This window comes from Saccostrea cucullata, unplaced genomic scaffold (genome assembly GCF_032062105.1).
Source record: "Saccostrea cucullata isolate Sc308-1 unplaced genomic scaffold, CSIRO_AGI_Scuc_v1 ctg1256, whole genome shotgun sequence".
Classification (NCBI taxonomy): Eukaryota; Metazoa; Mollusca; class Bivalvia; order Ostreida; family Ostreidae; genus Saccostrea; species Saccostrea cuccullata.
In genome coordinates, this window is record NW_026925139.1 from 15,003 (window position 1) to 42,585 (window position 27,583).

At 32.3% G+C, this 27,583-nt stretch overlaps 1 protein-coding gene and 1 long non-coding RNA gene across 2 annotated transcripts in view; both read right to left on the minus strand.

The window, feature by feature from the left end:
- The window catches only part of LOC134268160 (uncharacterized), a 33,864-nt gene that overhangs the window by 2,666 nt on the left and 3,615 nt on the right, over positions 1–27,583 (minus strand). Inside the window, exons 3-5 of the mRNA XM_062750359.1 lie at positions 23,840–23,934; positions 23,704–23,745; positions 18,125–18,328 (exon numbers count right to left, since the gene is read on the minus strand). Coding sequence (XP_062606343.1) covers positions 18,125–18,328; positions 23,704–23,745; positions 23,840–23,934 — 341 coding nt within the window. The remainder of the gene's footprint in view (positions 1–18,124; positions 18,329–23,703; positions 23,746–23,839; positions 23,935–27,583) is intronic.
- Positions 3,818–5,560, minus strand: LOC134268158 (uncharacterized). Its single transcript, XR_009992304.1, has 3 exons — positions 5,358–5,560; positions 4,167–4,253; positions 3,818–3,960 (listed from the first exon to the last, which is right to left on the minus strand). It is a non-coding gene; the product is annotated as an uncharacterized LOC134268158 (long non-coding RNA).

Below are 27,583 nucleotides of genomic sequence, written 5' to 3' on the forward strand. Positions count from 1 at the left end.
ATGCACATCGCAAAATTGGAAATGCACAGCACATAATGGGAAATGCACACCTCATTATGAAAAAGGCATGTTACATAATAAAGATAACATAATAATAATAGCGTTTCACATTATGATAAAAGCACATCACGAAATGACTTATGTATACACCACATAATGACAAAAGTACATCACAATATGACAAGTAAAATAGATGCAAAGCTTCAAATTGGCCGCAAACAAAATTTAGCATTCGAAAAATTACTTTCATGAATCAAAAAGCTTTCATGCAAGGACAGTTCTTGTCAGTATATTCAAAGCTAAAACAGAGAACATCTTTTTTTCAGTCACTCTTTAAAGCAAAATAATAAAATAAGTAAATAGAAATTTTTAGCAAATTAGCTCGTCAAATGAATTCATCAATGTAATAAAATCAGTGATAAATGATACGTATTTATTGTTATCATAATGAAGATGTCTGTCTTTCAAGATGAACAACGTGCTTATAGGGCATTTTCAATTTTAACTGTAACAGGATAAACCTATTGTACATGTAATTTATTTAGATTTTATTTATAAAAGTTACACATTGAAAGTTCGTTTATAAATATTTACCGGACATTTTCTAAAAAAAAAATTAAATAGATTATATCATATATTTATCACGCTCAGAATTATGGAGCAAGTATGATTTTAATCAGAACGAAAAAAATAAAATGATAAAAAATAATTGTTCTCCCGATAAGAAAATATTATTATACCCCCTACTTCACATACACACATTAATAAAATTTAAAAGTATTTTATTAAAAATATTTCCAAATATTTAAGAGTCAAAATCAGCAAGCATCGAGCATTGAATGGAAAGTCAAAATTTTATTTTTTCAAAAGCTTTTGGTATATGAAAGATTTTGTCTTACCTAATGCTAAAACACAATTAAAATTTTTTTCGAACGTATGAAGGGACTGGTATCCAAGGAAATTCATTTCCTTAGCAACGGGTTCATAAATCCTTATGAAAATCAATGATTTTTAGACATTTTTCTACGAATATTTTTTCTGAACGTGATAAGATAAGGTATTTTGGTTACTTTATTTGTTAAAAGATGGAATTACTTTATTCTCCAAAAATAGGAAAAACAAAATTTCTGTAGTGATATTGTTGCCATGACAACGGGAAAAGAACATGGCGTCAATGCTTATTAATTTTGAAAAGAGTTACATATGTTTATCACTTTATTCACAAAATCTACAACCACTGCTGGAAAAATGAATGGTATGATCTTGTTAGGGGTTATCTATATGTCATATCTATACAATAAAATTTGCAGGCAACTTTAGCAGAAAAAAGTTACAAATGGTTAAAATGTGTGAAAATCTGGCATTTATAAGCTTTTTTGAAGGGGTGGGGGTAATTTGAATACATGTTCAGTGTCCATTATATTGGCCATATTGGTTCTGATCAAAGCATACTCATAACTTTACTATTGTTAATAAACTAGAGGTACTGTGAGCGATGAGCTCACTAAATGATACCCCCCGCCTACCATATGGTTATCATTGGTGAAAAAGTCCATGTTTTCCTGTGGCCGGGAAACCCAAAATATGTGTCAGATCAAAAAGTAAAATAGGAGGTGCACAATGGCAATATGTAATAAAGATTCTGTGAAAGTTGCATCAAATTTCATTCAGTGGTATGAGAGGAGTTGCGGATAAGAGATGGGTACCCCAAAGCGTAACAGACGGACGGACGGACAGACGGAAGGACGGACGGACAGACGGACGGACGGACGGACCGACGTACAGACGGACGGAATTAACGATTACTATATACCCTCCCGCTTTTCAAGCGGGGGGTATAATAAATGCACACTCAATTTCAAAAGGAATTTTATATTCCTCACAAACGAAACTTGGAAAAGGGGAGGGGGAGGAATCACCTTGTTCACCGATCCATATGTATGTAAAATTTTGACTTGTCCATAACATTTCAATGAAGTGCCACTGAAAGTTCATACTTGATATTAGGATTGCTTGCGATCGAGAGATGTGTCAAAAACTTGACTCAAGGTCATTTGAACAAGGTCAAGGTCATTGGTGGAAGAAAAGTGCAACCTTTGCCCTTTCTGTAACATTCTAATGAAAAGACTTGGTTTCATCTTGGGAATTATTTTTAAGCTGTAGGTTTGTCATGACCTTGACCAAAATTCATTTTAACATGTTTGCCCTTGACTCAAGGACATAGCTTTTTCAAGGTCACTGCAGTAAAAGTGTACTATATGAGTTTGGCACATTTACATATTTAACTTCGAATGAAGGGAAATTGGAAGTTTGTGCTCAACACAACGGTTTTACTACCTATGACTTAAGTATTTGTCAAAGTCATTTTTGGTATGTATATCTGCACTAGCAAAATTTTAAAAGGTTTCAAATTGGTATTTAGACCTTTTTTGTAATAAAAAACATTTAATGCAATAGCAGGAGGGTTGGTATCATTTTATTAGCTTGCTCACAATAATTCTTGTTTATGAAAGAGAGTCACTATGACAGCTCACATAATTATAAAGTAAAACCATGTCAATCAGGCATGTAGCATCAGGTTTGGGTTGGGTAGGGGGGATGACATCCCCCACCCAACTTTTTTCTCAACGTACCCTAATGTTTAACCACACCCCCCCTCCCGAGTTTGTCCTTCCGTCCGTCCGTCTTTCTGTGTGTCTGGAACGCTTTCGTTTCCACACGATATCTCGAGAACCCTCCGAGCTTTTGCAATGAAATTTAGCATAGCAACAGTTACTCCCTATGGACTAAAGAAGAACCCTATTGATTTTGTGGTCAAAAAGTCAAAGGTCAAGGTCATAAATAAACAAATTCTGTCTGTTATAACACTTTCCTTTCCACACAGTATCTCTAGAACCATTTGAGCTATTGCAATGAAATTTTACATAACAACTCCCCGTGGCCTTATGAAGACCCCTATTGATTTTGACGTCAAAAGGTCAAAGTTAAAGGTCGTAAATCTATACATTCTTTCTGTGTGTAACACTATCATTTCCGGGCGATATTTCAAGAAGATTTTGAGCTTATGCAATGTATTTTATACCAAAACTCCCTAGGACCTCTCTCAAAGTGTCCCGCCCCGTTTGTTTTATTAGTATTTAGAGTATTACATGTCGCTATTTTTAGCACAGGGGCATGAGGAGTTATTGCGTATAAAACAGGTTCTCGGCAGAATTTATATTCCTATCACATCTACCAGAACTGTTTAATAAAGGTTGAATTAGACACCATGTTTTGTGTAAATTTTTGACGATATCAAAAGTGAATATATACATGTATGTGACTTCATATTTGCATATAATTGTCGAAATTGTACAGCAGTTCCGTGGCGCAGTGGTATGTCTCCCGCTTCACATGCGAGAGGTCACGGGCTCGATTCTCGGACGATCATTTTTTTCTTTTCCGAAATTCTTTTTTTTACTAAATGATAGTATTCAGCATGTGAAATGAAAAAATTATGAGGTCTAGCTTGTACAAACTCATAAAATCATCATTACGTTGTGATAAATAATCCACATAAAAAGAATCTTCTATACACATGATCAAATCATTATTTCAATATTGACATATTTTATTTGCTTCAGTATACATGTATACATTTAAAAATTCTACAAATTCAATTAGGGGAATCCGACCCCCCCCCCCCACCCCCGCCCCGAATTGCGCATGGTTTACTTTTTCCCTAAGCGGGGGACACAAATTCTCTGAATTAGCTTGTTAGATTTACAGAAATAAAAAAATGCTAACAGACAAACAAAGAATGTTACTTTTGGATTGAACATTTTTATTTGATCCACTTTCATGAATACACTGTACAATTTATGGATCTGTTTTCTGGATCCCTGAGTCTCCGGTAACACTATCCACTCACTTCCAGCATCAATGGTCTGTACTGTAATGAGGTATTCTCATAATGATAATCTGAAAAAGTGATAAAATTAAAATGTAATAATATTATACAGCTTTGCCTTCAGATACTTACTAAGAACCATTTCTAGTTGAGCTTGAGCAATGATGATGAATGCAAAGCATGTTTATTGGAATCAATTAAATTCCAAGAGATCTCAATGGTTTAGTTTATCATTTTATTTTAAAAAGTTAATGTTTTTACTAAAAGTATTATTTACACGTTTTTCCTGTCTAATTCTATATCAGCTCATCCAATTCTGTTTCTGCTTCTTTCCGAGGTTGACTTCAAAGTGGCGAATTTCATTCTAAAAACAGAAGTATACAACACAAAGTTGAGACGGTATTGATTTAGATATTCTTTAAATTTATAAACTTGTAATAAAAAGGTCAATTGGTTCTAGGTTTTGTCAAAACTCTAAATTGTGGTTTTCATTTCTTTCCAATAACCCCCCCCCCCCCCCCAGAAAAAATAGAGTATAGAAATTCTTTTCAAAAATTTATGTGCTGTAATTCTAATGATGCTTATTATTTGAACCTAGTTGACTTAAATTAGTTCAGTGGTACCGGTGAAAATGTTAGCTGAATATGAATTTTCTTTCATAAATAAACACTGGATGACATCAGCAAAAACCTTTTTTTTAATTTATTATTTTACTGTGGTATATATACAATTCAGTTACCACTAGTCCACTACATTATATACTTGTTTGTATCATAATACTTCCAAGGTAATCCCCTTTCCTAAACTAAAATACATTAAGTACAGAGTTAACCCCCTGCCCCTTTTTCTTTTTTTACGACGTCATAACAAAAGTCATTCCATTTTACAAATATTTCATAATAGTGTTGATTTTCATAAATTCATAATTTTTTATGTAAAAAGCAGGTATTATCTTAAATGGTAAATAAAGATATCTATTACTATATACAGAATTTTTATTTACCCGACCATCACTCAAGTTATAATCATTATAGCTGGTGAGTGACTTGGTTACACACATGCTGTGAATACAACAAATCAAAATTAAACTAAATTCAAATTAAACTTTATAATTTGGGATACAGTTATGTAACTGATCATGACCAACTTTTTCACGTTCGGCCCGCAGAAACAATCTAAGTTGGGGAATTTAATTTCATTTTATCATATTATAGTTTAATATCGGCAATATTATCGGGGAGGGGGAGGGGCATACCCCCTCCTCTTGGTTCCTCAGGCCATGCATAATCTTTTCTTTTTGGTTATAAAATACTAAAGTAATGCTAACATATATAATCAATCAGAATTAAATTGAAATGTGCAAAAAAACACTTGCCAAGTGTTACATATTTTCCTGCATGGTTAATTTTTGTTATACATTCTTCAGAAACTGTAGTAATGGTAAATTGTAAAAAATTCAGTCACTAACCGTAATTAAGACTCATGAAAACGCCAAAACTGAGGCTCAGACTGCTCCAAGTTTGTAATTTTCTTCTAGTCTTCTGTACACTGTTATTGAAAACAATGTAAGCAAACTACCGTTTATTCCTCCTATGTTAGAGAGCTATACCAAAGGGAGGTAATTTGAAGCAAAAAAGACAGAAAATTATGGATTTAAATCAGTTATCATATATAAATGCTTTACCCAGGTAGCACAAAACATTTTCAAAACATTTTATTGGTGTTGTAAAAAGGTTTTTTCGAAACATTTCAGACTAAACATTTTAAAAACATTTTTAAAACATTTCCTCTTCTCTTTATAACATTTTAAAAACGTTTTTAAAATGTTTTCAAGAAGCTTATGATTAAATCCTTTTAGAACATTTTTCTAAAATATTTTTGAAACGTTTTTAAAATGTTTCAAAAGGTATGTTAAGCTTTCAAATATCAAAAATTTTTATATTACGTTTTAAAAACGTTCTAAAAACATGAAATAAAACATTCCTTTTCCATAAATCTGAAACATTGCATAAATACGTTTCTGAAACATTTGGAAGGAACGTTGTCAAAATGTTTTTGAAACATTCTTAATTCATTTAAGGAACATTTTTCTTAAAATTATTCTAAGGGTATGTATAGCTTCCAAATAATAAAAATCTTATAAAACGTTTTAAAAACGTTCTTAAAACATGAAATGAAACATTCTTTTTCTGTAAAACGGAAACATTGCCTATACGTCTGAAAAAATTGTAAGGAACATTTTCAAAATATTTTTAAAACATTCTTAATAACGCTGTTAGTTATTAACATTAAATTCCAGATATTTTTCGGCCTAGGCAGTGAAAATGTTTATTTAAAACATTAAATAAAATAATTTTTTTCACTACAATTGAAACTTTATAGTTTTTGTAACATTTTTTGGAAACATTTTCAAAATGTTTCTGAAACATTTATGTAATTGCGGCACAATTTAAATTCATTTATTAACTTTCAGAGTATGTTGCGAGAATAATTTTAGAACATTCAATTTAATGTGTTTTCCTTTTTTAAAGACTTCATTTTTCATTGCTGCAACATTTTTTAATGTTATTTTCAAAATGTTCTTAAAACATTCAAATAATGTATGATTGCGATTTTCCTAATATTTAGTTTATGAAAAAAAGAATATATAGAAAGAATAGTGTTGAAATGAGGAATTGTAGTAATTTTTTAATTGAAAGATTTTTTCCGGTATTTTATTTATGATTTCTAGTTTTGGCTTATTGATTAAACAGGCATATATAAAGTCCTTTAATTAAAACAAAGCAAAAAATCAATAAATGAAAGGATAGGCAAACACAAAATTTGAAATATAAATAAATGTAAAAAAAATCATAAGCATTTGATAAAACTCTTAATGTATTTTTTTTTTTAAATGTTCTTAATCAAATCTGTGATCCACTCCCAGGATTTTACTCTGAGGCATTAGATAGGGATTGGCACACTGGTCAGTTTCAGTGTCATGATAACCTATTATGCAATTTTCCTGCTGGGCAGCGCGTTACAGAGTATAGTGGTTTGCAGCTTATCTAGGCCAAATTTTGAATTCTGGTAAACAAGATGTGCGCGCTTATTCTGTGCCGATTTGAATGAGAAGACTTTGCATCATATGAGCAACAGAAATAACCTCGGGATTTATTAACTTTGAATGGTAAGAATTATTCCTTTATCATAGACTTTAAAAGATCATTTAAAAATGACTTTTATACTACCAGTGCATGATCAATAACTTTGTACAAATGTATGTAGCATTAAGAAATGACAAAGCGTCAAGGTTATACACATGTATTTGATTTGAATATTTCATTCGGAAGTCAACACAATTATACCCTTGATTCAAGTATTCGTTGTCTTTGTGAAATGTTTTAAAATCATCAAACAATATGTTGATTTAAAAATGAAATTCCTTTGCAGCATGGTGTTGATTGCATCATCCGTATTTTCAAATTCCCCAATTCAAAAGACCCGCCTTTGGTGAAGGCAAAGGTGTACGTAAATACTATCACTCTTCAATAATATTGTCATAGTAATTATTTTTCTGCTTTTTTCAATGCAAATGAGGAAAGAACTTAAATTTGATATAATTATTTAAAATATTTTTTGTATATTTTCATTGATCATCTTAAGATACATTAGATGTAGAACGCTGATACAAACACAACTTTCCTTATCTTTACAGGTTGTGCTATTCGTTCCGAGGGGCGGATTCCTTATCAGCCTTTTCAGTGTATGTGATTCTAACTAAGTCTTATAGATCCGCCGTTCTGTTTGACCTATACTGTGAACATTGGATTTCTGTGATTCTGTTCTTTTAAAATTCAGTGAATGGATTAGACGCCGTTTTCACCCTTTAAAAACCCGGTGACTTGAAAGAAAATAAATTAAAACTTGTACCGAGAATGGAATTTAAATGTGATTAACATATTGAATATGGGTTTGTATTAAAGGTTCAAAAATTAAATATAATTTGTGTTTATTTCTTTTAAAATATAAATATATCATTATTTAATGAGAAAAGTAAAATTTCAGTAAAAATACTTTTGTAACCTCGACGTGAATGTTTTGAAAACGTTTTAAAACCAAACAAATTAAACGTGAAAAAAAAAACATTTTTGAAAATGTTTTTGTTACATTTTATAACAATGTTATGATAACATTTGTTGAAATATTGTGTAAAATGTTTTAAAAACATTTAAAAAACCATACAAAATCTCGCGATTACAACATTGTTCAAAAATGTTTTCGTAACATTTTAAGAAAATGTTCCAGAAACATTTGCTGAAATATTTCACTAAAATGTTTTAAAAACGTTTAAAAAACCATACAAATTCACGTGATTAAAACATTATTGAAAATGTTTTTGCAACATTTTAAGAAAATGTTCTGACAACATTTTGCTGAAATATTTCACTAAAATGTTTTAAAAACGTTTAAAAAACCATACAAAATCACGTGATTAAAACATTTTTTAAAATGTTTTCGCAACATTTTGAAAATGTTTTAAAAACATTTTAAAAATGTTTTTGTGTTAGCTGGGTAGTTGCCTGCAGATTTTTTTCTTGATTCTTCTAGGACAAATACTGTTTAATATATATTTTATGTTGATAAGCTTTAATGTGGTTGTAGATTTCTTATAGAGTACTGCAAATTTGCTGTTTTTTAAATCAAAATAAACCTCCAAAACCTAGTTTTATTTATCAAAAGGTGAAGAGAATTTCAATAATCAACAGTTGTTAAAATAGAGTATTTTTAGATAAATAGAATAATAATTTAAAAAGCTTTTATTAATGACTAGTAATAAAAAATATTTGTTTAACCATAAATTCAAGTGTCATGATAAAGTACAAATCACGCTATTTGAAAGGCGCGTGGTTTCCATAGCAACAATGCGAAAAATTATTTTTGGCTTGCTTTTTTCTATTATACCCTTTGTTCTGAAAATTTATATATGAGTTTTAACCAAATCTGTTTCTATGCCACTTTCCACATTTTTTAACTAAATGCTCGATGCTTGCTGATTTTGACTCTTAAATATAAATAAATACAGGAATAAATACAGGAAGCGTCAAACCAAAAAAGAGATCGTACCTGTGAACTCTCATCATTTAACTAGATTTTGATAACAAAGTCCCTGGATTTTTTTTTAGCTTAATTTCTATGAGTCGTCCTCCAAATTCTGAACTATTTTCTATCAGCCCGAAACAGATTTTCTTTTCAAATAATATAGGGGAAGATGCACACGCACATTGAATTATTTCATGCCCAATTTAGAAGAACAATAATATTTATGTAAATTTTGATAATTTGAAGGAACAGGTAAATTGAGACAATGGAAATAAATATAATTGAATAATTGGCACGTACATGTACGCTCGACATATTCTTGTACTGTATCTTGGGGTGATAGAATTTTTCAATTTGTCAAAGACCAGTTATTTTGCTTTTTCTCATCTTTTTTAGTGTAAATATTGAAATGCCAATTTTATCTTCTTTTTTTTTTTCTTTTACGCATCTACTGATGTATTTATGCAATTTCAATTTATATTAAATTTTTTAAATGGACTTTAGATACTGGTATAGAAAAAACTAAAGAAAATAAATAGTTAAATATTCAAGTAACATTCTACCTGGAAAATTGAAATATTTAATTTAACAATTGCTTAAAAAAATAAAGAAACTAAATAAATACAACATACAGCCCGGAGAGTTTAAATAAATAAATATTAAAAAGAATTTAACAATTATCATAATAGATTTATACTGTACATTCACATTCTTTGTATGTACAATGTTTGGATTTATATCGAATAACATCACAGATTCGATCTTTTGTCCCAATCGACAGACCAATATGCCATTTTGATTGGTCGACGCGCTGATTGGTTAATCGCTAATCCTGATTGACAGCTCCTTAAAGAAATACCGAACGCGTGTTCGCTTTCTGGGACCGCTACTGAAATTTGGGTTCGCTCTCTGGGTCCGCTTCGGGTTCGCTCGGGGTCCGCTACAGGTTCGCTTGGGGTCAGCCCTAGCGGACCTCGAGCAAACCCGAAGCGGACCCAGAGAGCGATCCTCGGGTTCGCTTTCCCGTCTTACATTGCAAATGTATCTGGTGGAAACTTAAAATAGGACGTATATGTAGTGCTTAATTTAAAAAAAAACAACAACATAATTTATCATATTGAATTTACGACATCATAACATTCCTTAGATGCTTTCGTTTTACACCCTAAGACCATCTTAAGATATTCGTATGATAGGTCTTAATTAGAAATATTGAAAAACTCATCTCAGGACAAATATTAGGAAATTTTCATAAGCATGTCTGCTATACTACACACAACTAATATATTTTCTTAATATAATCATTTCCAAATCATTGTACATATGTATTGCACTTATCACGAAAAATTTGATTTTGCTTGATTTTTAGGTGGCCCTATACTTTAAGTCATTTTTGTACCTCGCTTGTTAATTTAACGCCAATAAATATAGCATAAGTTCTGATGCAAGCGTGTTTGTCCAAAAAGAAATTTAAGGACGTTCGATCCTGAAATTTTTAGCGTATTTTGGTCAGATCCTTTATTTATCAAATTCTGCATCATTTTAAGTTCTAACATTAAATCTGAATTCTACAGTGCACATTTAATGGGGTTTATTCAATATGGATAAACCTGGTTATTTCGTGCAGCTTAATGTTTTACAGTAGTTTCTTAACATTGAACTTCATTAATCATCGGGCTCGGTGCTCAAAAAATTCTTGATATGTCTTGTATGCGCATGTCTTCTAGAATATTCCTTTTTAATCTGTAATTTGAATGAAGCAGACGAACAAATTTTTTAAAACCCACCCTCCCTCCCCTATAATTTTATATTTTATCCCCCTTTAGCACCTCTGCTATTTTTCAAATACAATTTTATTATAACTGTTTTTTCCGGTTGTTTTTTTTTTCGTTTTCTTTTAATTTCTCGTTTCAGCGTCATGGCATGGATTGAATCCTGAATAGGATTCACCAGCTTGTTGATGTGCTTTGCGGACCTTCAATGTTGATGTGCTTTGCGGACCTTCAATGTTCCAGTTGTGTGTGGCTATTGACTTTGTTAGGCATAATTTTGCAAAGAATGCTGTCTCCGGGGGTACTGTTTTTTCCAGACTCCTTGGATCAAGATGGTATTTCTCTTGTTCATTATCTATATTCATTTACTTATGCTGCCATATTATCATAATGATCGGCGCATACATTGTGTTATATCTAATACATTATTGAATGGCCATGACAAGCACGCCAAAACAAATAAAGTCTTGTTTTTATTGACTGTATCTTCAGACTTCTTAAACCTTTTACTGGGGTTAATCTGATCAAGTGTGTTTCTGTTATTGTCTTAGTCCAATGTCACGAAATAACTATATTAAATGAAAAACCGCGATTAAATTCCATTTAAGTAGAATTAACCTCAGACTATATTTGTGGCGGATCCGGAAGATTTTTTTTTTAGACGAAAATGGTCATTTTTTCCATTTTGAACTATAACAGTACTGTTAATTTTGGATTCCTATTTTTCCATCCTGGTGGCACACAAAGCGGTTTTTTGCAGTGAAATGTGTTATGTTGGTTCTGAAATATCTATGACACTTTTTATGTAATGTCTGAAAATTTACATCATATAACCCACTTTTGATGTTCTTTTCTAAATATTCAAGATAATATTTTGACCTATTTGCTCAAAATCAGAAAAAAGTTTAAGACTTAAAAAAATATTTTTTTTGGTTATTAAATTTTCAATGCCAGAAAAATCACCTTTTATTAGTGCAGAAAGGTCTAATACTGTAAACGTATTACATTTGGCTGTGTATTCTTTTTAGCGGCTTTGGCGGAATGCAGCATCCGCTAAATCAAGTACAAAGCTAAATGTCTTGTACATATACACATAGATAAGAATATTAAAGGCCGGGGCCCGGATATAAAAGGCAGCCAATCGAAAAATGTTGGGGAAATTCAACTTTCTATGCAGCTTTCAGATTTGAGAAGCATTTTTGAGAAAATAAGCTTTTTTTGATCATGTTAAATTCTAATTTTTGGCATGGAAGCAGCCACCTTGATTGTGAATAATGTGTCCATCTTTCATAGTTGAAAAAAAAATTATATCTTGAGTAATTTAGGAATAAAGTTCTGAAGCTGCACTGAATTTTGAATTTCTTCTCAGTGATTGACAAAGTAGGCGGAGATAACCAGTGTTTTGTTTACACAGGAAGTGGCTGTAGCCATGTGCTGCAGCACATGCTCTGCGTGGTATTACTATACTATAAATAGTTTTCACTAGTGATTTTTATAATTTACAGAGAAAAAATGACTGAAAAACATTTTATTTTGTCAATGAATAGTAAATACACAGGTTTTGAAAAAGAAACACACATGTACAGTTACTGTATTAATGTTTTTTTTTTTTCATACAAACCTTAGGTGAACAAGTGATAAGATAGCTCAACAAATATATTGAAATATATTCCAGTCACTTAATTATTTGAAAATAAAATATTCACAAGTCAAAAGAAATATTTTCAACACAGGTTTGAGTTCCTAATCACTCCCACATATGTCCCATGTATGGCTGATCATTGGGATTAGGTAGCCAATGTCTCACAAGGCTCACAACACATTTTGGCATAAGGTCCCTCCTGTGATAAATGTAATTTTTTCTCCGCGGATCCTGTCGTAGGGCATTTCTTTTCCTCTGAATATATCTCGGATCCTTCCATACATTTCTATGGAACAACATAGTCCAGAATCTTTTGTATTTGTCCTTTCTCCTCTGAGAATTACTTCTGTTTGGTGGCTCTGGATCCTCTAACCACCACATTTGTCGGTTGGTTTCCGATGTTATGCATGGACGGCAAAGACAATGGATACATTCCTCTTCTTCATCGTTCTGATCTATAACAAAATCAGGAACATCATCATTGTTCTGCTCCTCCTGGACCTGGTTTACATTGTCCTCAATTGGAACCTCATTGAATTCCCACTCGTGGTGTGCAAATAGATGGCGTATTGTTTCTCTCTGGGTTTCTGTGACTTCAATAGCTAAAATAGATTTCTCTTCTGTTTCCTCCATGTTGTACTCAGCAAATTCCAAGATGGCAACACATTTACACATGTAACACTGGAAAGCCCAACCATATCAAAAGGACCATACGGGATACATTTAATATTTACATGCAGAAAGAAAAACAAACCACATATGTGTGCATAGAGCTGCACAAATGTATTATAATGTTTTACATACTCGTGATTATTATTATTTTTTAATTAAAATATTTTAAGATAGATAAATTTTAAAAAGAACTTTATTAGGAAACCCTAATGTGCCTCTGTAACTCTGCAGTGAAAGGTCAGATTATGTCATTTTCAGATGCTAGATCAGGATTTTGGCGGGGAAGTGCTAACTACAGATAGGATTAGGTGTCAAGTCTGACCATTTTTATGTGAGGGGTGTCAAGATTGCAGATACATAGCTTCTTGGATGTAGAAATCTAAAAATTAAGTTGTTTTTTTTTTAAAAATGTTCAAACATAAATACAGACTTTTTATAAAGTGTTCATATATGCAATTCAGCATCATTTGTTGAGTTAAAGAAAAAAAATTATGCATGTTTGTAAACCAACGCCCCTTTATAAAGAATAATAGTATATTCCAAGAATTAGTATCTTGTCCATTTATTTGTAAAAACCAAAAACCTCAAAACAAAGATAGCGAATGAAAGTGAATATGTCTAGTCCACCGAAAAAACGAAAGAGAACACCAAGTTTCAGAATTGAATTATCGGGAGATGAAAATAAGAAAATCAGTGTTTTGGAAAATTTGCAAACACTAAGGAGTGAATTAGAGGGCAAACTGAACAAACATGTTGGAAATCTACAAGTCATTGAATATCTCTTTTCTCTTTGGAGTGAGAAAAGAAATGAGGAACACATCCAAGGTGATTTTGCACAGTCTGCCCAAGAAAAATCTCCAGGTCCTAGTCCTTACATAAAAGTTCAGAAAAAGGATGTGAATCAAAAACTCTTCTTGTGTGCTGAAGATTCTTTGAGGAGACTTGTGGAAATTGCGGAATACCATGGTCAAAATTGTTCAAGGAATTTAAAAATGAAGAAAGTGCAACAAAGAGGACATGTAATGTCAACCAAATTTCAATGCGAGGAAGAGGGGTGTAGGCATACGTTTCTGTGGTCATCATCTCCTTATTTGCCCAATAATGAATATTTGGTAAATAACCGTGTCAACCATTCTTTATTATGCAGCGGGATGCTTCCATCACACTACACTAGATTTGCCGATGGAGCAGGTATTGGGAAAATATCAAAACAGGATAGGCAAAAGTTTTTTAATCAATCTAAAAAACACATTCAAAAGGAGTATGACGACTCCATCTACACAGCAACTCTGGAGGAAGTGGCATCATATGAAAATCTCGAGAGTATAAATATAATGACTGATGCACGACATGGCTGGCGCAAAAATGCCAAAGATTCCAGCGTAGTGGCTATTGGGGACAATACACACAAAGTTTTATCATGTCAACACGTAACGAAATCAGATGATCAAGTGTCACAACGGCATGAAAAACTCGGAACGGAAAGAATATACCAGCATTTGAAAGATCAAAATGTAACTGTAGGAATTCATACTCATGACAGGAATCTGTCAATTAATAAATATATTCGTGAGGAATGTGAGTCTACAAATCAAAATGACACCTGGCATGCGGTCAAATCAGTTAAGTCTTCTCTGAAAAAAGTATCTTCTGGGCCAGCATATCTTGAGGGAAAAACCTGGTCATCTCAACTTGATGACAAAGTGGAGCCAGTGTGCACTCACTTTCACTGGGCCATTAGAAACTGTGATGAAGATACCTCAAAACTTCAAGCACTTCTATTGAACATAGTAGAATATTACAAGAACAATTACACAAATTGTCATTCGTCCTCCAGGTGCAAAATGGATCCAAACTATGAAATATCTAGAAAAGTTATTTCTAACCCGTGTGCCGAGAAGTTGTTGCTAGGGGTTGTAAAAAATTCTATTGTTTATAAGCATCCACAGGATTACATTTTATGTCATGATACATTTTATGTTGAAAGCTTCAACAATGTCATGAATGTATACCAGGACAAAAGAATATCATTTTCTGATGACATGTACAGAGCAAGATCTAATTTGGCTGTATGTCATTGGAATGAAAACGTGGACAGAGAATATACATCTGTTTGGAGACCAAACCACCGAATGCCAAGAAGTGCTAAGGGTAAAAAGAACTACAAAAAATTAACTTTCTCATTTAGGAAAAATATTTGGACACGATATGTGAAGAGTGTCTTCAAAGCTAAAAGAAGAAACTGATGTAATTGATTTTATTTAAAGGAGACGTGTAAATATCCCAAATTGTAAGAACTTTTAATCAAACTCCATTATTTTAATTAGTTTGAAACTTTAGTCCTGATTATCTGCAAAAACTTAACTGTTTATACACTGCATTTATGTGTTAATAAGTAAATGTTGTATACTTAATTAAACTTGAATAATTAGAGATTTGCAGTACACACAGATTTCATTTCTTTATTTATATTTACACACAAAATGGAATGGAATTCCCACTGTCGGTAATTTGTAAACAAAGCTGACTCAGCTCAGTGCAGTTCTTATCAGCAGCACTGACAGTGATGGAGATAAGCGCCGCCTATTTTACCAGGTGGCAAAAAATCTAGGTCGCCCCCGGCCTTTAAGAAATACGCTAAATCACATCTACGCTAACTTATTCAAAAGTCAATTTCCGCCAAATATAAGACTTTAAATATCAGGATCGAACGTCTTTAAATGCACGACTGAAGCAATTAATGTCAAAAATATGTTTGAATGTATTTAAGCCAATATTTTATATACATTTCTATAGATATTATAGGATGACCATGGTCTAGTGATAAAAACTCTGTTAAACGTAACATAACTTTATTCGATCTTTACCATGTCTCCACTTGCTGGGCCATATTTATATAAATTTCTTTTCCCTTCTCTTGTCGTAGTCTTGCTAGGCCTCGCCAAAGACACTGAGCTACTTTGATCACCTCGGGTTTTAAAATTGCAGATTACCGTAAAATAGAAGGTTTCGGAATATAAGTCTGGGTGCAATTGAGAAGACAAGGAAAAGTTTTGTTATGCGAATAAAACAACGGTGTGTGAAGCAAGTATGTTATGTCATATTAATCAAACAAGAGGCCCATGGGCATTATAGGTCACCTGAGTATCATGTAACAACTTTCCAGTGATTGTATTTGGTTCGTGTTTTGATCCAAAAGCCACGAAATTTACAAATTTTGAAGGAGGCACCATTGCTTATCAAAGGGAAGATTTCAAAGCATTAATTTATTTTTAGTCAAAGTACCCCCCTGGTACCCCTGACCCAGCAGCCCTGAAAATATCTATTTTGAAAGAGGCCCCTTTCTTCATTATAAGGCCAGCATTTTTTTATGTTTAGGTTTAGTTATGAACATGAGAATAAAAAAGTCACGAAGGAGAAGGAAATATAAAAAAAAAATTTGATAAATCAATTATTAACATTTGTACATTCTTTTTTTATGCTATTCTAATAGGCTCCTTACCACTGGACACATAAATAAATGCTTATAGATAGGAAAGTAGAACATTTAATTGCTTATTTCATCATCTGCCAGTTTGGGCTAGTCATATAAATTTTGTGATGTTAGTCAAAATATATTTTAAAAAATCAATTCTTTAAAAGTCCTTCAATATATCTTCATTTTTTGATATGTGTTAGGTGAATGTGTAGACATTGTTCTAAAATTTACTTGATGCCTAAAATTATAATTCCTATTATAAAACAGACAGAGTATTGGGGAGTAGGGTGAACATTTTTTCAATTAAGTGTAAAATAATTTTTCTGGCTGATACAAATGATACTACATGCCTGTATATATTTGTATATTCTTGCCTTTTAATAGTTGATTTTTTTTTTTATTTCTTCGGGTTATTGTTTATTTCTTCTTCAAATGGACTTAACTTCTCCCATAGTTTTATTCATTACATCTGATTCATAAACAACCCTTTTCTGAAGAATGATGCTTAGACTGTAAGCTATAACAGAGACCTAAACAATGTCGCTGGCAATATGCAAAAGCTACCACGGGCAGTTTAAAACCTGGGGGAGGAAAATAATTTACAGACAGATAATTTTAAAACGAATACATAATTATCTCACCAGCATTTCATTGTGCAACAAAGTCGTCAGCATTTTATTTGTCCTTTGAACGGGTGAAACGTTTTGAATGGCACTCGTATCGATGAATTTTACACTAAACCAAGCTATCTTCTCAGATCTAGCTTTATTTACCCGCCGTTTCATCTTAAAACCGGAAGTGCGAGTTCGTACATATGAAATCTTGATCCCTACTCAAATTTGACATCGGAAAATTGTTTTTTTTTATTTTTTCTGAAAATTCAAAACCTTGAGCGGAGGGTTTGTTACACTGAAAATAAAATAAACCCTGGCCTTTAATATGTAATTAGATCATTAGTATATTAACCAGGAGCAAAGGATAAGATGTTCAAAGAATTCATGCATTTCACTATATAATCATTAGAGCCCCACCCTAACACCAGAACCCCTGACCCTGGGGCCATAAAATTCACAGTTTTGGTAGAGGCACTCCTGCTCATCATAACTATGTACTTAGTTAGTTTATTTAATACCCAGGAGCAGAGAAGAAGATTTTCAAAGAAATAATGCATTTTCACTATCTACTTATTTAGCCCCGCCCTAGCACTAGAACCCCTGACCCCAGGGCCATGAATTTCATAATTTTGGTAGAGGCACCCTTGCTGATTACAATCATGCAAACAGTTTGACTGCTTGATGTCCAGGAGTAAAGAAGAAGATTTTTAAAGATTGCATTAATTTTAGTGGTTTTGGCCCCACCCCTCAGGCCCCAGGGGTGGCAGGGATCATGAAATTTACAATTTTTGTTCCCCTTTACCCATAGATGCTTTGTGCCAAATTTGGTTGAAATTGGTTCAGTGGTTGCAGAGAAGAAGCTGAAAATGTTCAAATGTTAACGCACGACGGACGACGGACGACGCACGACGACGGACGAAAACAGATAGCAATAGGTCACCTGAGTTTACTCAGGTGACCTAAAAATATATATACCTGTAAAATCCATATCCTTCAGCTTACGTTTGATTTCTTCGGGAAGTCTGTTTTTGAGTTTGCAGGGCAACAAGTATTTTCTAGCAGGCCGTACTTTAGTGACAAATTCAACTTGTAGATGCAATTCCCTTATAATAAAAGACTTTAAAGTGGAAATGTAGTCTGGTTTTGTTCGATTTTCGTCTTCCTGAACCAAAATCTTAACTGCAAATTACAACAAAATAAATGACATTAAAAAGACTATAAGTCACGTAGAGTGCAGTACAGTTAATTTGACAAATGGAAATATTTAATATATCTCTACGCGAAGATAAAAAAGTCTTTACAAAAATGCACGATTCTTTTAGGACATTACTTATATCAGACAACTAAAATATGGTTTAATTCTACACGTTAAAGACATTTAGTTTTTTTCTTTATATTTATCATATGATGTTGGAGTCACTTGATTAAAGCAATTTTTACTTGCATTTTCAGGCCATCTACAAATAGCTAGTTTTCAGTAGACCCAAATTAACAAGGGTTGATAAAAAATTTCGCAAACTATCCATCTCTTTATTTACAAAACCACGATTCAGATCATAATGAAAGCCTAGGATGACTACACTTAAGGATCTGTAAAATATGCGTTAAAATAATCTTTCAAAATAGTCATTTTTCTTTTAATTGCAGGGATGATTAACATCTAATTTATAACTTAATAACAATAATAAACGTATTTATTAATGATGTATGTAAGAATCTGTTTTCTAAGACGGGGGTCATCACAAATTCTTTAATCTTCGTATGATAAAGAGGTCCCCACTTCTTTGCTGACTTTACACAAAGTCAGCGCATGTCTGTCTATTGTTCTTCTTTTAACAATAGTTAAATATTTTAGTATTAGTTATTTTGTGTTAAAAGGAGATCAATAGACAAACATGCGCTCATGGTTTAAAAGAAAAAAATGCTTCTTCTTCACATTCTCTAAATGCTGTAACCAAGGGCTGTGACACGTTGAATAATATAATTCACCACGTGATATCTTTCCTCAGGAATTTTTGTAAATACAAATTTCCGTCAAATGACTTATAGGTTCATGTAGCATGTTTTTGCTAAATTGGATACTGTGCTCATACATGTTTAATAGTTAGCTATTGATTTTAAATATTCTTTACTTACATTGATGGACTAATACGTTTTAAACCTTTGTATATATTGTATTTGTGCCGTACTGTATAAATAGGAAAATGAAAAATAGAGATCTCGTATTTTTAATACATGGCATTGTTATTCACGTAGTCTAAATTTATATTCATTCTTACGATTAGTTAACCCCGTCTTTCATACATACATATTGATCAATCAAGGATTGATAAGTGTAAATTCTATGAACTTAGAAAACCGTTGGGACAGAAACATGAAATTATGTATTTCATTACAGTCAAAAATTATTTTTATTATTTAAATGTGGCCTCTTATTTATAGAACAATGTAGTAAATATATAAAAGTGAACTTAGGTTAAGATTTTAAAGCAAAAGAAGTGACCGAAAAAGAACCAAAGCACAGCGTTAAGTGCAATCATCCTTCGGTACACATATAGTCATACACATGTTTTATAAATATAATATAAATAGTAATAATTTTTCCCATCATTGTGACTTTACAATGTAAAAATGACGTCAATATGTAGGTGACTCGTAAAGAAAAAAATGGTTGTCACAGGCTTACTAGAGCTCGGAATGGCTGTAAATGATGTTTGTTTTGTAACCTAGCGACGACAAGCTAAGGAAGAAGTGTGTCCTTTTGTTAAATCCTTTATTATGAAACTTTGTTTGCACTTTGTCTGCGAAATTACAGCTAGTAAAATAGACGAATATCTCAACAATTGTAGTATTATTGAATCCCTATAAATATATCACTTAATTAGACTATTAACATAATTATTTAACATGACAAAAAGAAGGCCCAAATAACTATATCCATGATAGATAAGCGACTTTCCTAAAACAGAGGACTCGGGTTGTGATGGTCACCATGTTCTTTTGTGAAAGGATATCCTTATCCAACAACTGGTATACTATTTCTGAGATCTCGTCATATCTGACAAATGGTCTGTTCTTGTTATAAAAGTCAACTTGCATGATAATATAAGACTCGGAAAAATAATTTAGCGTCTATGAACAGATTGCTTCAGAGCATGTCACGTGACCCCCGCATAATGTGAATCGCGCATGGGCAGACCGGTGGCAGATATGCATTAAATTCGTAGAGGGCTACTTAAAAAAAAACTGAAACCTAATCCAATTTGTTTTGTGGAAGTTATTCAATTTGTTCGCGAACTTTTTGATCACCCCTCGTATACTCATATTCCTTCATTATTCAACCAATTTTAATTTTTTATATTCATTATGGCAATTGTGAGGTAGGAAGCATTGTTTTTCTAAAAAAATATATATATTCGTTAGATCCTCCTTTATTTCATAATGCCATAAAGATCCCCCAAATATTTCTGCAACAACCTCTTATGTTTGGTAGGACAGAGAGGAAAAATTACCAGCATGTACAAGGGGGTGACCACAAAAAAATGGCAGCCAACGGGAATAACTCTTGTTAATTTGTGTCTTATAAAAACTATCTTTTATAATATTGCAAGGACATAACCAATCAAATAATGAAAGATCAATTTATATGTTCTAACACTATATTTACCTCATGAAATATGCTGCTAACCTATATAGATTTTAATATTTAATTACTATAGTTACATTTGTTAGATCGCATGTTAACAGCATTTATTATAGGTGTTACAGTGTATTAATTAACATGCAAATAATTGATATTTGATTGAAGGTGTAAAACATTGACATGATATATTGATCTATTGGGATCATTATATTACTTTTTACTTTTTCAATAGAATGTGCATACAAATATATGACCATATCACTTGTCTAGAAAATATACGGACTGTATATGAATAGAATTGATATCGCATCCAAGTTAATGGCCTTTTAAAAATTACAAAAGATATTTATTTTTATGAAATAGATTTTTCATTGTACAAAATTTAACTCATTTTAATTCTAATGTAAAATTTAAAAACTAAATCAGCCTCTCACTCTGTACGAAAAGCGTCAACTTTGACGTAATGACGTCACATTGATGTGTATCATAATCAATGATCAATGAATCGTTCCAGCTGTGTGTGACGTTGTCAACACCTTCATGGCGTCAAGTCCTGTGATCAAAACACATAATTGGGCGCCCATTAATCAGGTCAGAAAGAAGAGTATAGCATCTCGTATATGTTAAGGATGGTGAGGGTGTGTGTGTAAGTGTGAACGTTGAAGCATGTAGGCAAGATTTAAAACGAACCTATGGACAATGATATCTCATCTTCCACATACTTTAATTATGTTGCATTGGAAGAGGACAAGTCTTATCCATTTTCCAATTAATGAAATATTTAGATATCACGTGTTTACTACTTTCGAAGCTTGAAATTTTATGTACGACTTGACAATTCTCACTTATGCGTAGGTGGCAGAGGGTAGTTTTGTTGGCAATCAAATTGTTTGATTGACGATTTACTTAATTTTGAGCTGGTATAAAAATGCGCTTTGGAAAATTTTAGATTCTCTTTGCATGTAATAATAGTATGATCTATTCCCTTGAGAAAATTGCAGCTTTTAAGAATAAAACATGTACAACTTACACAATGATCCCTAATAATGGCACAGGAACAATCTCAACATTTCATGTAAATTTAGCCTATTTCACTTTTTCATCGGAACCTCAACCGCTTCCAGGCCCGTGCTAATGACCTTTAGAAGCTACCACACAAATTGCAGAAAAAAATTGGTACATGACAATCATTAAACTGCACATTAAATGGCTCAATTACCTCGCTTTCAAGCTATAATTCATCCTATGAACCCATCCCGATATTTTAATCATAAAATAACCCATAATATATATTCAAACGTAAGGTTTCTAAATTTTTTCTAACTTTTGACCGGTACTTAATCCGAAACTATCCCCTGCCACCTCAATCACTCTGGAAAATTCTGGAATTTTCTATCAACTTACGTTTAATGAATAAATAAAATGACGCTGAGATATTGCAATAATTTGATGGTTTGATTACAATGTACGAAATTTTCAAACTTATGGAATTTATTCTTGAGGCGCACGTAGTTCCTCAAAGCAATTGTTTCATTGACCTTTCAGTTTAGCGATACATTTTAATGTGAAGTCATGTAAATAGATAGCCGAAAAGGTTCCAAACGACGTACTAAAGTGCACTCATTCTGTCCCCTGATGAACTTTAAATGAAAGAAAGGTTTGTCCTTTAACAATGCAAAATAAGTATTTGAAAACTGAAAATCGATTTGTGGTGCTTCTCTTTAAATATTGCCAATATGCTTTAACGAGTTGCACTGCAAGAGGGGATAAAAAAACATTCCTTTTTTGTCTATATTAACATTAAATATGTCTGATGAGATGTGTAGTTGGTTTGACTGATTGTATTTTTTAATGAGTTAATTTTTTTGTCTTGTTTATGATACATTTTGAATTCATATTCAGGCCTGGTCCCCTACTTTTTTCCTTAAGGTCAAGATCTAGTAAATGAAAGGTGCCTACAGATTTATCAAATTTGAGAAATAAATTCCTTTATTGATGCTTTACAACTTTAGCTTGGTCAAATAAGGTGTTTCGGGGCATAATTTGTAGGTAAACAAGATGAAAAACTGTATTTTGAACTGTCATTTTCAATGAAAAATTAAGAAAACCAGTCATGAATATGGGAGTTTTTTTCATATTCGACGAAAGAAATGTATCCAGATTGCCTACAGTCTATCAGAAAACGGTAATTAGTACGTTCATGGCCTTTTCTTTAAATCAATATCAAATTTAATATAGGTATCCGGTTTACTTTTCATATGATTTCAAATTGAATGTCAAGAAAACACCGTATTTTCTACATAATTCTACTAAAGCCGTAAAGTACGGGAAAAAGAAAGTTGAAATTGATTATGACGTCATAATGGATCTAGCACCAAAAAGTTAGTCTAAAGTTATTTACTAGATCTTGACCTTAACATTACTTTTACTATTGAAAATGTTCACTGAAGAACAGGTTGCTTCCCCAGTTAATACTACGTATACGGTAAAGTAATATAAGGGAAATGAATTATTATAATTATGCTTAAAAAATTGGTACTGAAAGAAGTCGGCATGGAAATGTTTTTCTATTGCTTGTCAACTTTTCCAGGTAAGTAAAAAAAATGTCTGGCTGCCCCCCTCCCCCACTTTCAAAAGCGATGCAACGCGCCTGATGTTACTGTATATTGTAAGATATGGTCACTTTGATCTTTTACACTTCAACGAAAAATATTTACACTAGAACTAGAAGTAAATTCTGTTCTTTTTTGGATAATAAAGACATCTGTTTCATTTGAAACGAAAGAGAAAACATCCAGTTGTCTGAATGTATCAAAATTATACATTTGTATTTAATTTAGTTAAATATATCTTAACAGTAATAGTATTAACAGACAAAACAAAGTCTTTTATCAAATTATTCTTTTATTACCTGTTTCTGTGCTTTTTTCTCTGTAACTTTTCTTGTATTTCTCTGAGTAAAACAAATTTGTCTTTAAAAGCATAAATATAGAGATTTAAGAAATAAAAAATAAAATGTGAAAGAAAGAATAAATTTGTTGACGTACTATATCCAATGCAAACAAAAATGGCTAAGACGAAAATTACAACTGGCGCCGATACCCTCGACCGTAAGGATGCATCTGATTCCTCTACCGTACTTCTAAAAGAAACAATACACTTATATCAATTAAAGAAATGTTTTAATTATATGAATATTACACATTATTTTTTTAAGTACAAAATTATAATTCTTAGAACAAGTATGTATATCGTTATAATATAGATTCTTCAGGGTGAAGGTTAATTTGAGCTGAAATAATTGCCAGTCAATATTTTTCATACTTTGTATTTTACTATATATTTCAATATGACCAACAATTCATAAACTGATTCCTTTCTTAGGTTTCTAGCCACATAATAGTTGATACAGTGTCCTTATGTTTTATGTGGAATATGATTATATATATATTTTTTCATTTTGCTTTCTATAATGTATTATATATATATATATATATATATATATATATATATATATATATATATATATATATATATATATATATATATATATATATATAAATCACAACACCGAAATTATTTTTTTATTATATATATTATATATATATTAAAATTTTCACTTGACCTTGATCTTTAACCTACCTTACAAAGAAACTCCCGAACAATTTACTTTAACGAAAGTCTTTTGAATTTTGAAGGGCAGGTGTTGATAATTAACATTTATACAAGCTTATGACTCATAACACTATTCGTTAAAACTGCATGATTTTCAGTAACCACACAAACGGATATTTTAATTTATGTTTTAAAATACCGGTTTTATGAGAATAAAACACATCGCACAACGGATCGTGTAGAGTGACAATTGGTGTAAAGACTTTGAAACATTATGAATATTAAGACATTATACTAAATATTTATATATAATGATTTCGACTTTTTATTTTTATTTAAGGGTTGGGAATCATATTCGGGGGTGTGGGGGTGGGGTTGGGGGTGGGAGGGTATATACTAGTACTCTTTTGCAGTCTTATACTATGTGTGAATGTTTTATTGTGCATTTATGCTCGAATTGTTTTGACATGAAATACTCTATATGCTAGTAGCATAAAATCTATGTGAAAGCTGACAACTCTTAGAATAAGATCTTTGTAAAAACTAAAAGCAGGCGACACATGCGTTCCATGGAACACTATAAATTACTATACAGGGGTATTTTAAAAGATCGTAGACTTTTGTCATAACGTTTTCTTTTTATTGTCACATTGCAACAAAATAAGAAGGTATTAGTGTTCAGCTTTTTTGTGCTCTAAAGTGTAATGTCATCAAAAGGTTTTGAAACTGTTTTAAATATAAGTTAAGTTTATGGCTAGGATAAATCAGGGAAAATATGGTACAAAGGATTACGATTCTGCAAATATGAGGTCACTAATGTGATACATTGTCTATTTCTAACACAAAAAGCCTCAAAATGGCCAATCTCAACGGTGTTTGTCCTATAGAAAATAATTTCCACAGACGTCGCCCACTTAATTTTTTTTATATATTGTGCAAAAGTCAATAAAATTCACATATCTCAAGATCTTTGTGGGCGATGCCTGCGGACAATATTCACTGAAAGAAAATTCTATTAAAATTGGTGTCTTCTGCAACTTTTTAAGAAAATATGGGAAACTGCACATGTTTATTGCGTCACAATTAGCATTTAAAAACACATAATAGAAAAAATGATTTGTATGATTTTCCTGCCTGGAATCTAAATGATTCAAAGAGCATGAGTTTTTATCTCTTACACCAGTTTCATTTTTTAGAAAATTACAGGGAAGATTTATATGGAGGAAACAATACCTTGTTCCTTGACATATATATTTAACAGATTCAAGTGATATGAGTGAAAAAAAACGGAATTGATCTTGATACAATCACTAACTGGATTGCAATGAAAAGTGGCAGTGCTTAATTTACCTGGATGATAATATTGTGTACATTAGCATTTAATAGGCTACAGATTGTGAATTTAAAACTAAAGGCTACGAAGTGCAATTTAAGTAAGCCTACAGCCTACGAGGATAGCCTACAGGGACATACTGTACGTGAGAATGGTATAAAAACCGACCCAGCAAAAATCAAAGCAGTTTAGAACTGGAAAAAGCCAGAAATTGAGTCCGAAATAACAAGTTTCCTTGAATTAGTAGTTTATTATCGACGATTTGTACAGGACTTGGCTGAAATTGTCAGATGTTTGCATGTCATTACTGGAAAGAAAAGTGTGTGGAATTGAACCGGGGAGTGTGACACAGCCTTTTAAACTTTGAAAGAGAAACATTTCAGCTTCTATTCTAGGATATCTATACCAAGATGGTGCAGACTTTTTGTTAAACACTGACGCCAGTAAAAATTTCTATTTGTGCTTTACTGTCGCAAATACAAAAATAAACGAAAAGTTTTCACTTCATATGGAAACCGTGTGTTGCAAATTGTGAGCAGAATTACTGTGTTACGTGCAAAGAAATGCTAGCAGTTGTGTATTTTATTAGATATTACAAGCATTATGTTCTTGGTAGAGAGTCTTAACACCAAACAAACCATTAATCTTTAATATGGCTTCATGGATCTCAAAAGTGCGATTGTCAAACTTGAGCCATACGTTTTACGGATCGAACACCGGGCAGGGGAACAACATGGATATGCAGATGCATAATCTCGTCTTCCATGCAAGCAATAATCTAAACGCGAGAAAAATGACTATAATGTCAATCGGAAATTCTCACATCTAACAGAACCAAGAAATTATTCTACAGATAGTGACCATAACGATGCGTTAGAACTTAAACTGTTATGTGGAGAGGAAAAGAATTATGTCCATTCTTCTTAATTTGATGTTTTTTTCGCTTACTCTAAAGCCGAGATGTAATAGACCTGCTAGAGCAAAAGCACAAAAGCAGCTCTTGATGTCTTTAAGCTGTGAAAGCGTTCGTGAGAAATAAGCTAAACTAAGCGGAATGCGTTGAGAATGCCACGCTTTACTGAAAGTCCAAACAGTGAAAGTGTGAAATGGTTCCATGGGTGAAGTTAGGAGAAACCACTTTAGGAAGAAAGAAGTCACAAGTCTAAAGTCTTCGGAGTAGAGAACCATTTGAAAGAATCACAAATCACATTGTGGGACCATTTCCTAAATCAGGGCAGGTATATGCATATATTGTAGCATTGATTGATTATTTTATTAATTTTAATGAGATATAACAGTTCATGAACATCGAAGCTAAGACAGTAGCCAAAGTCTTTTTCAAGGATTGGTTTTAGCGATATGGATGACCAGACACAAATCATTCTGACCAAGGCAAACAATTTGAAAGTAAACTTTTCAGTAAAAGTGTTATTTATTGCAAATTGGTAAAACTAAAACCAGGCCGTATCACCCACAGTCTGACGGATGCGTGCCAGCTGCGAGCGAGAGACCCGGCCGAACTCGTTTGAAGTCATCGCCAGTCACCTTTTTGACCAGTGTTGCCGAAGCAGAACAGTCTCATGCCGACAGCCAATCAAATTACGATAAACAAGAGCAAGCCTCTATTAAGGACCGCCCGAAAGGTCCAGTTCAAAAACGACTCGATTTAGACATTACATATGCATGTATATAGACCGTTCAGAAGATAGTGGTTTATTGTCTTAAAAATTATTGTGGTTTTTTTTTGGCACCTGTCCCTGTAAATAAATTGTATATAAAATTTACCAGATCGTTTTATTTCGAACACTGGGGAGATTTTAAGGCAGTGTTTTTTTCATGATTA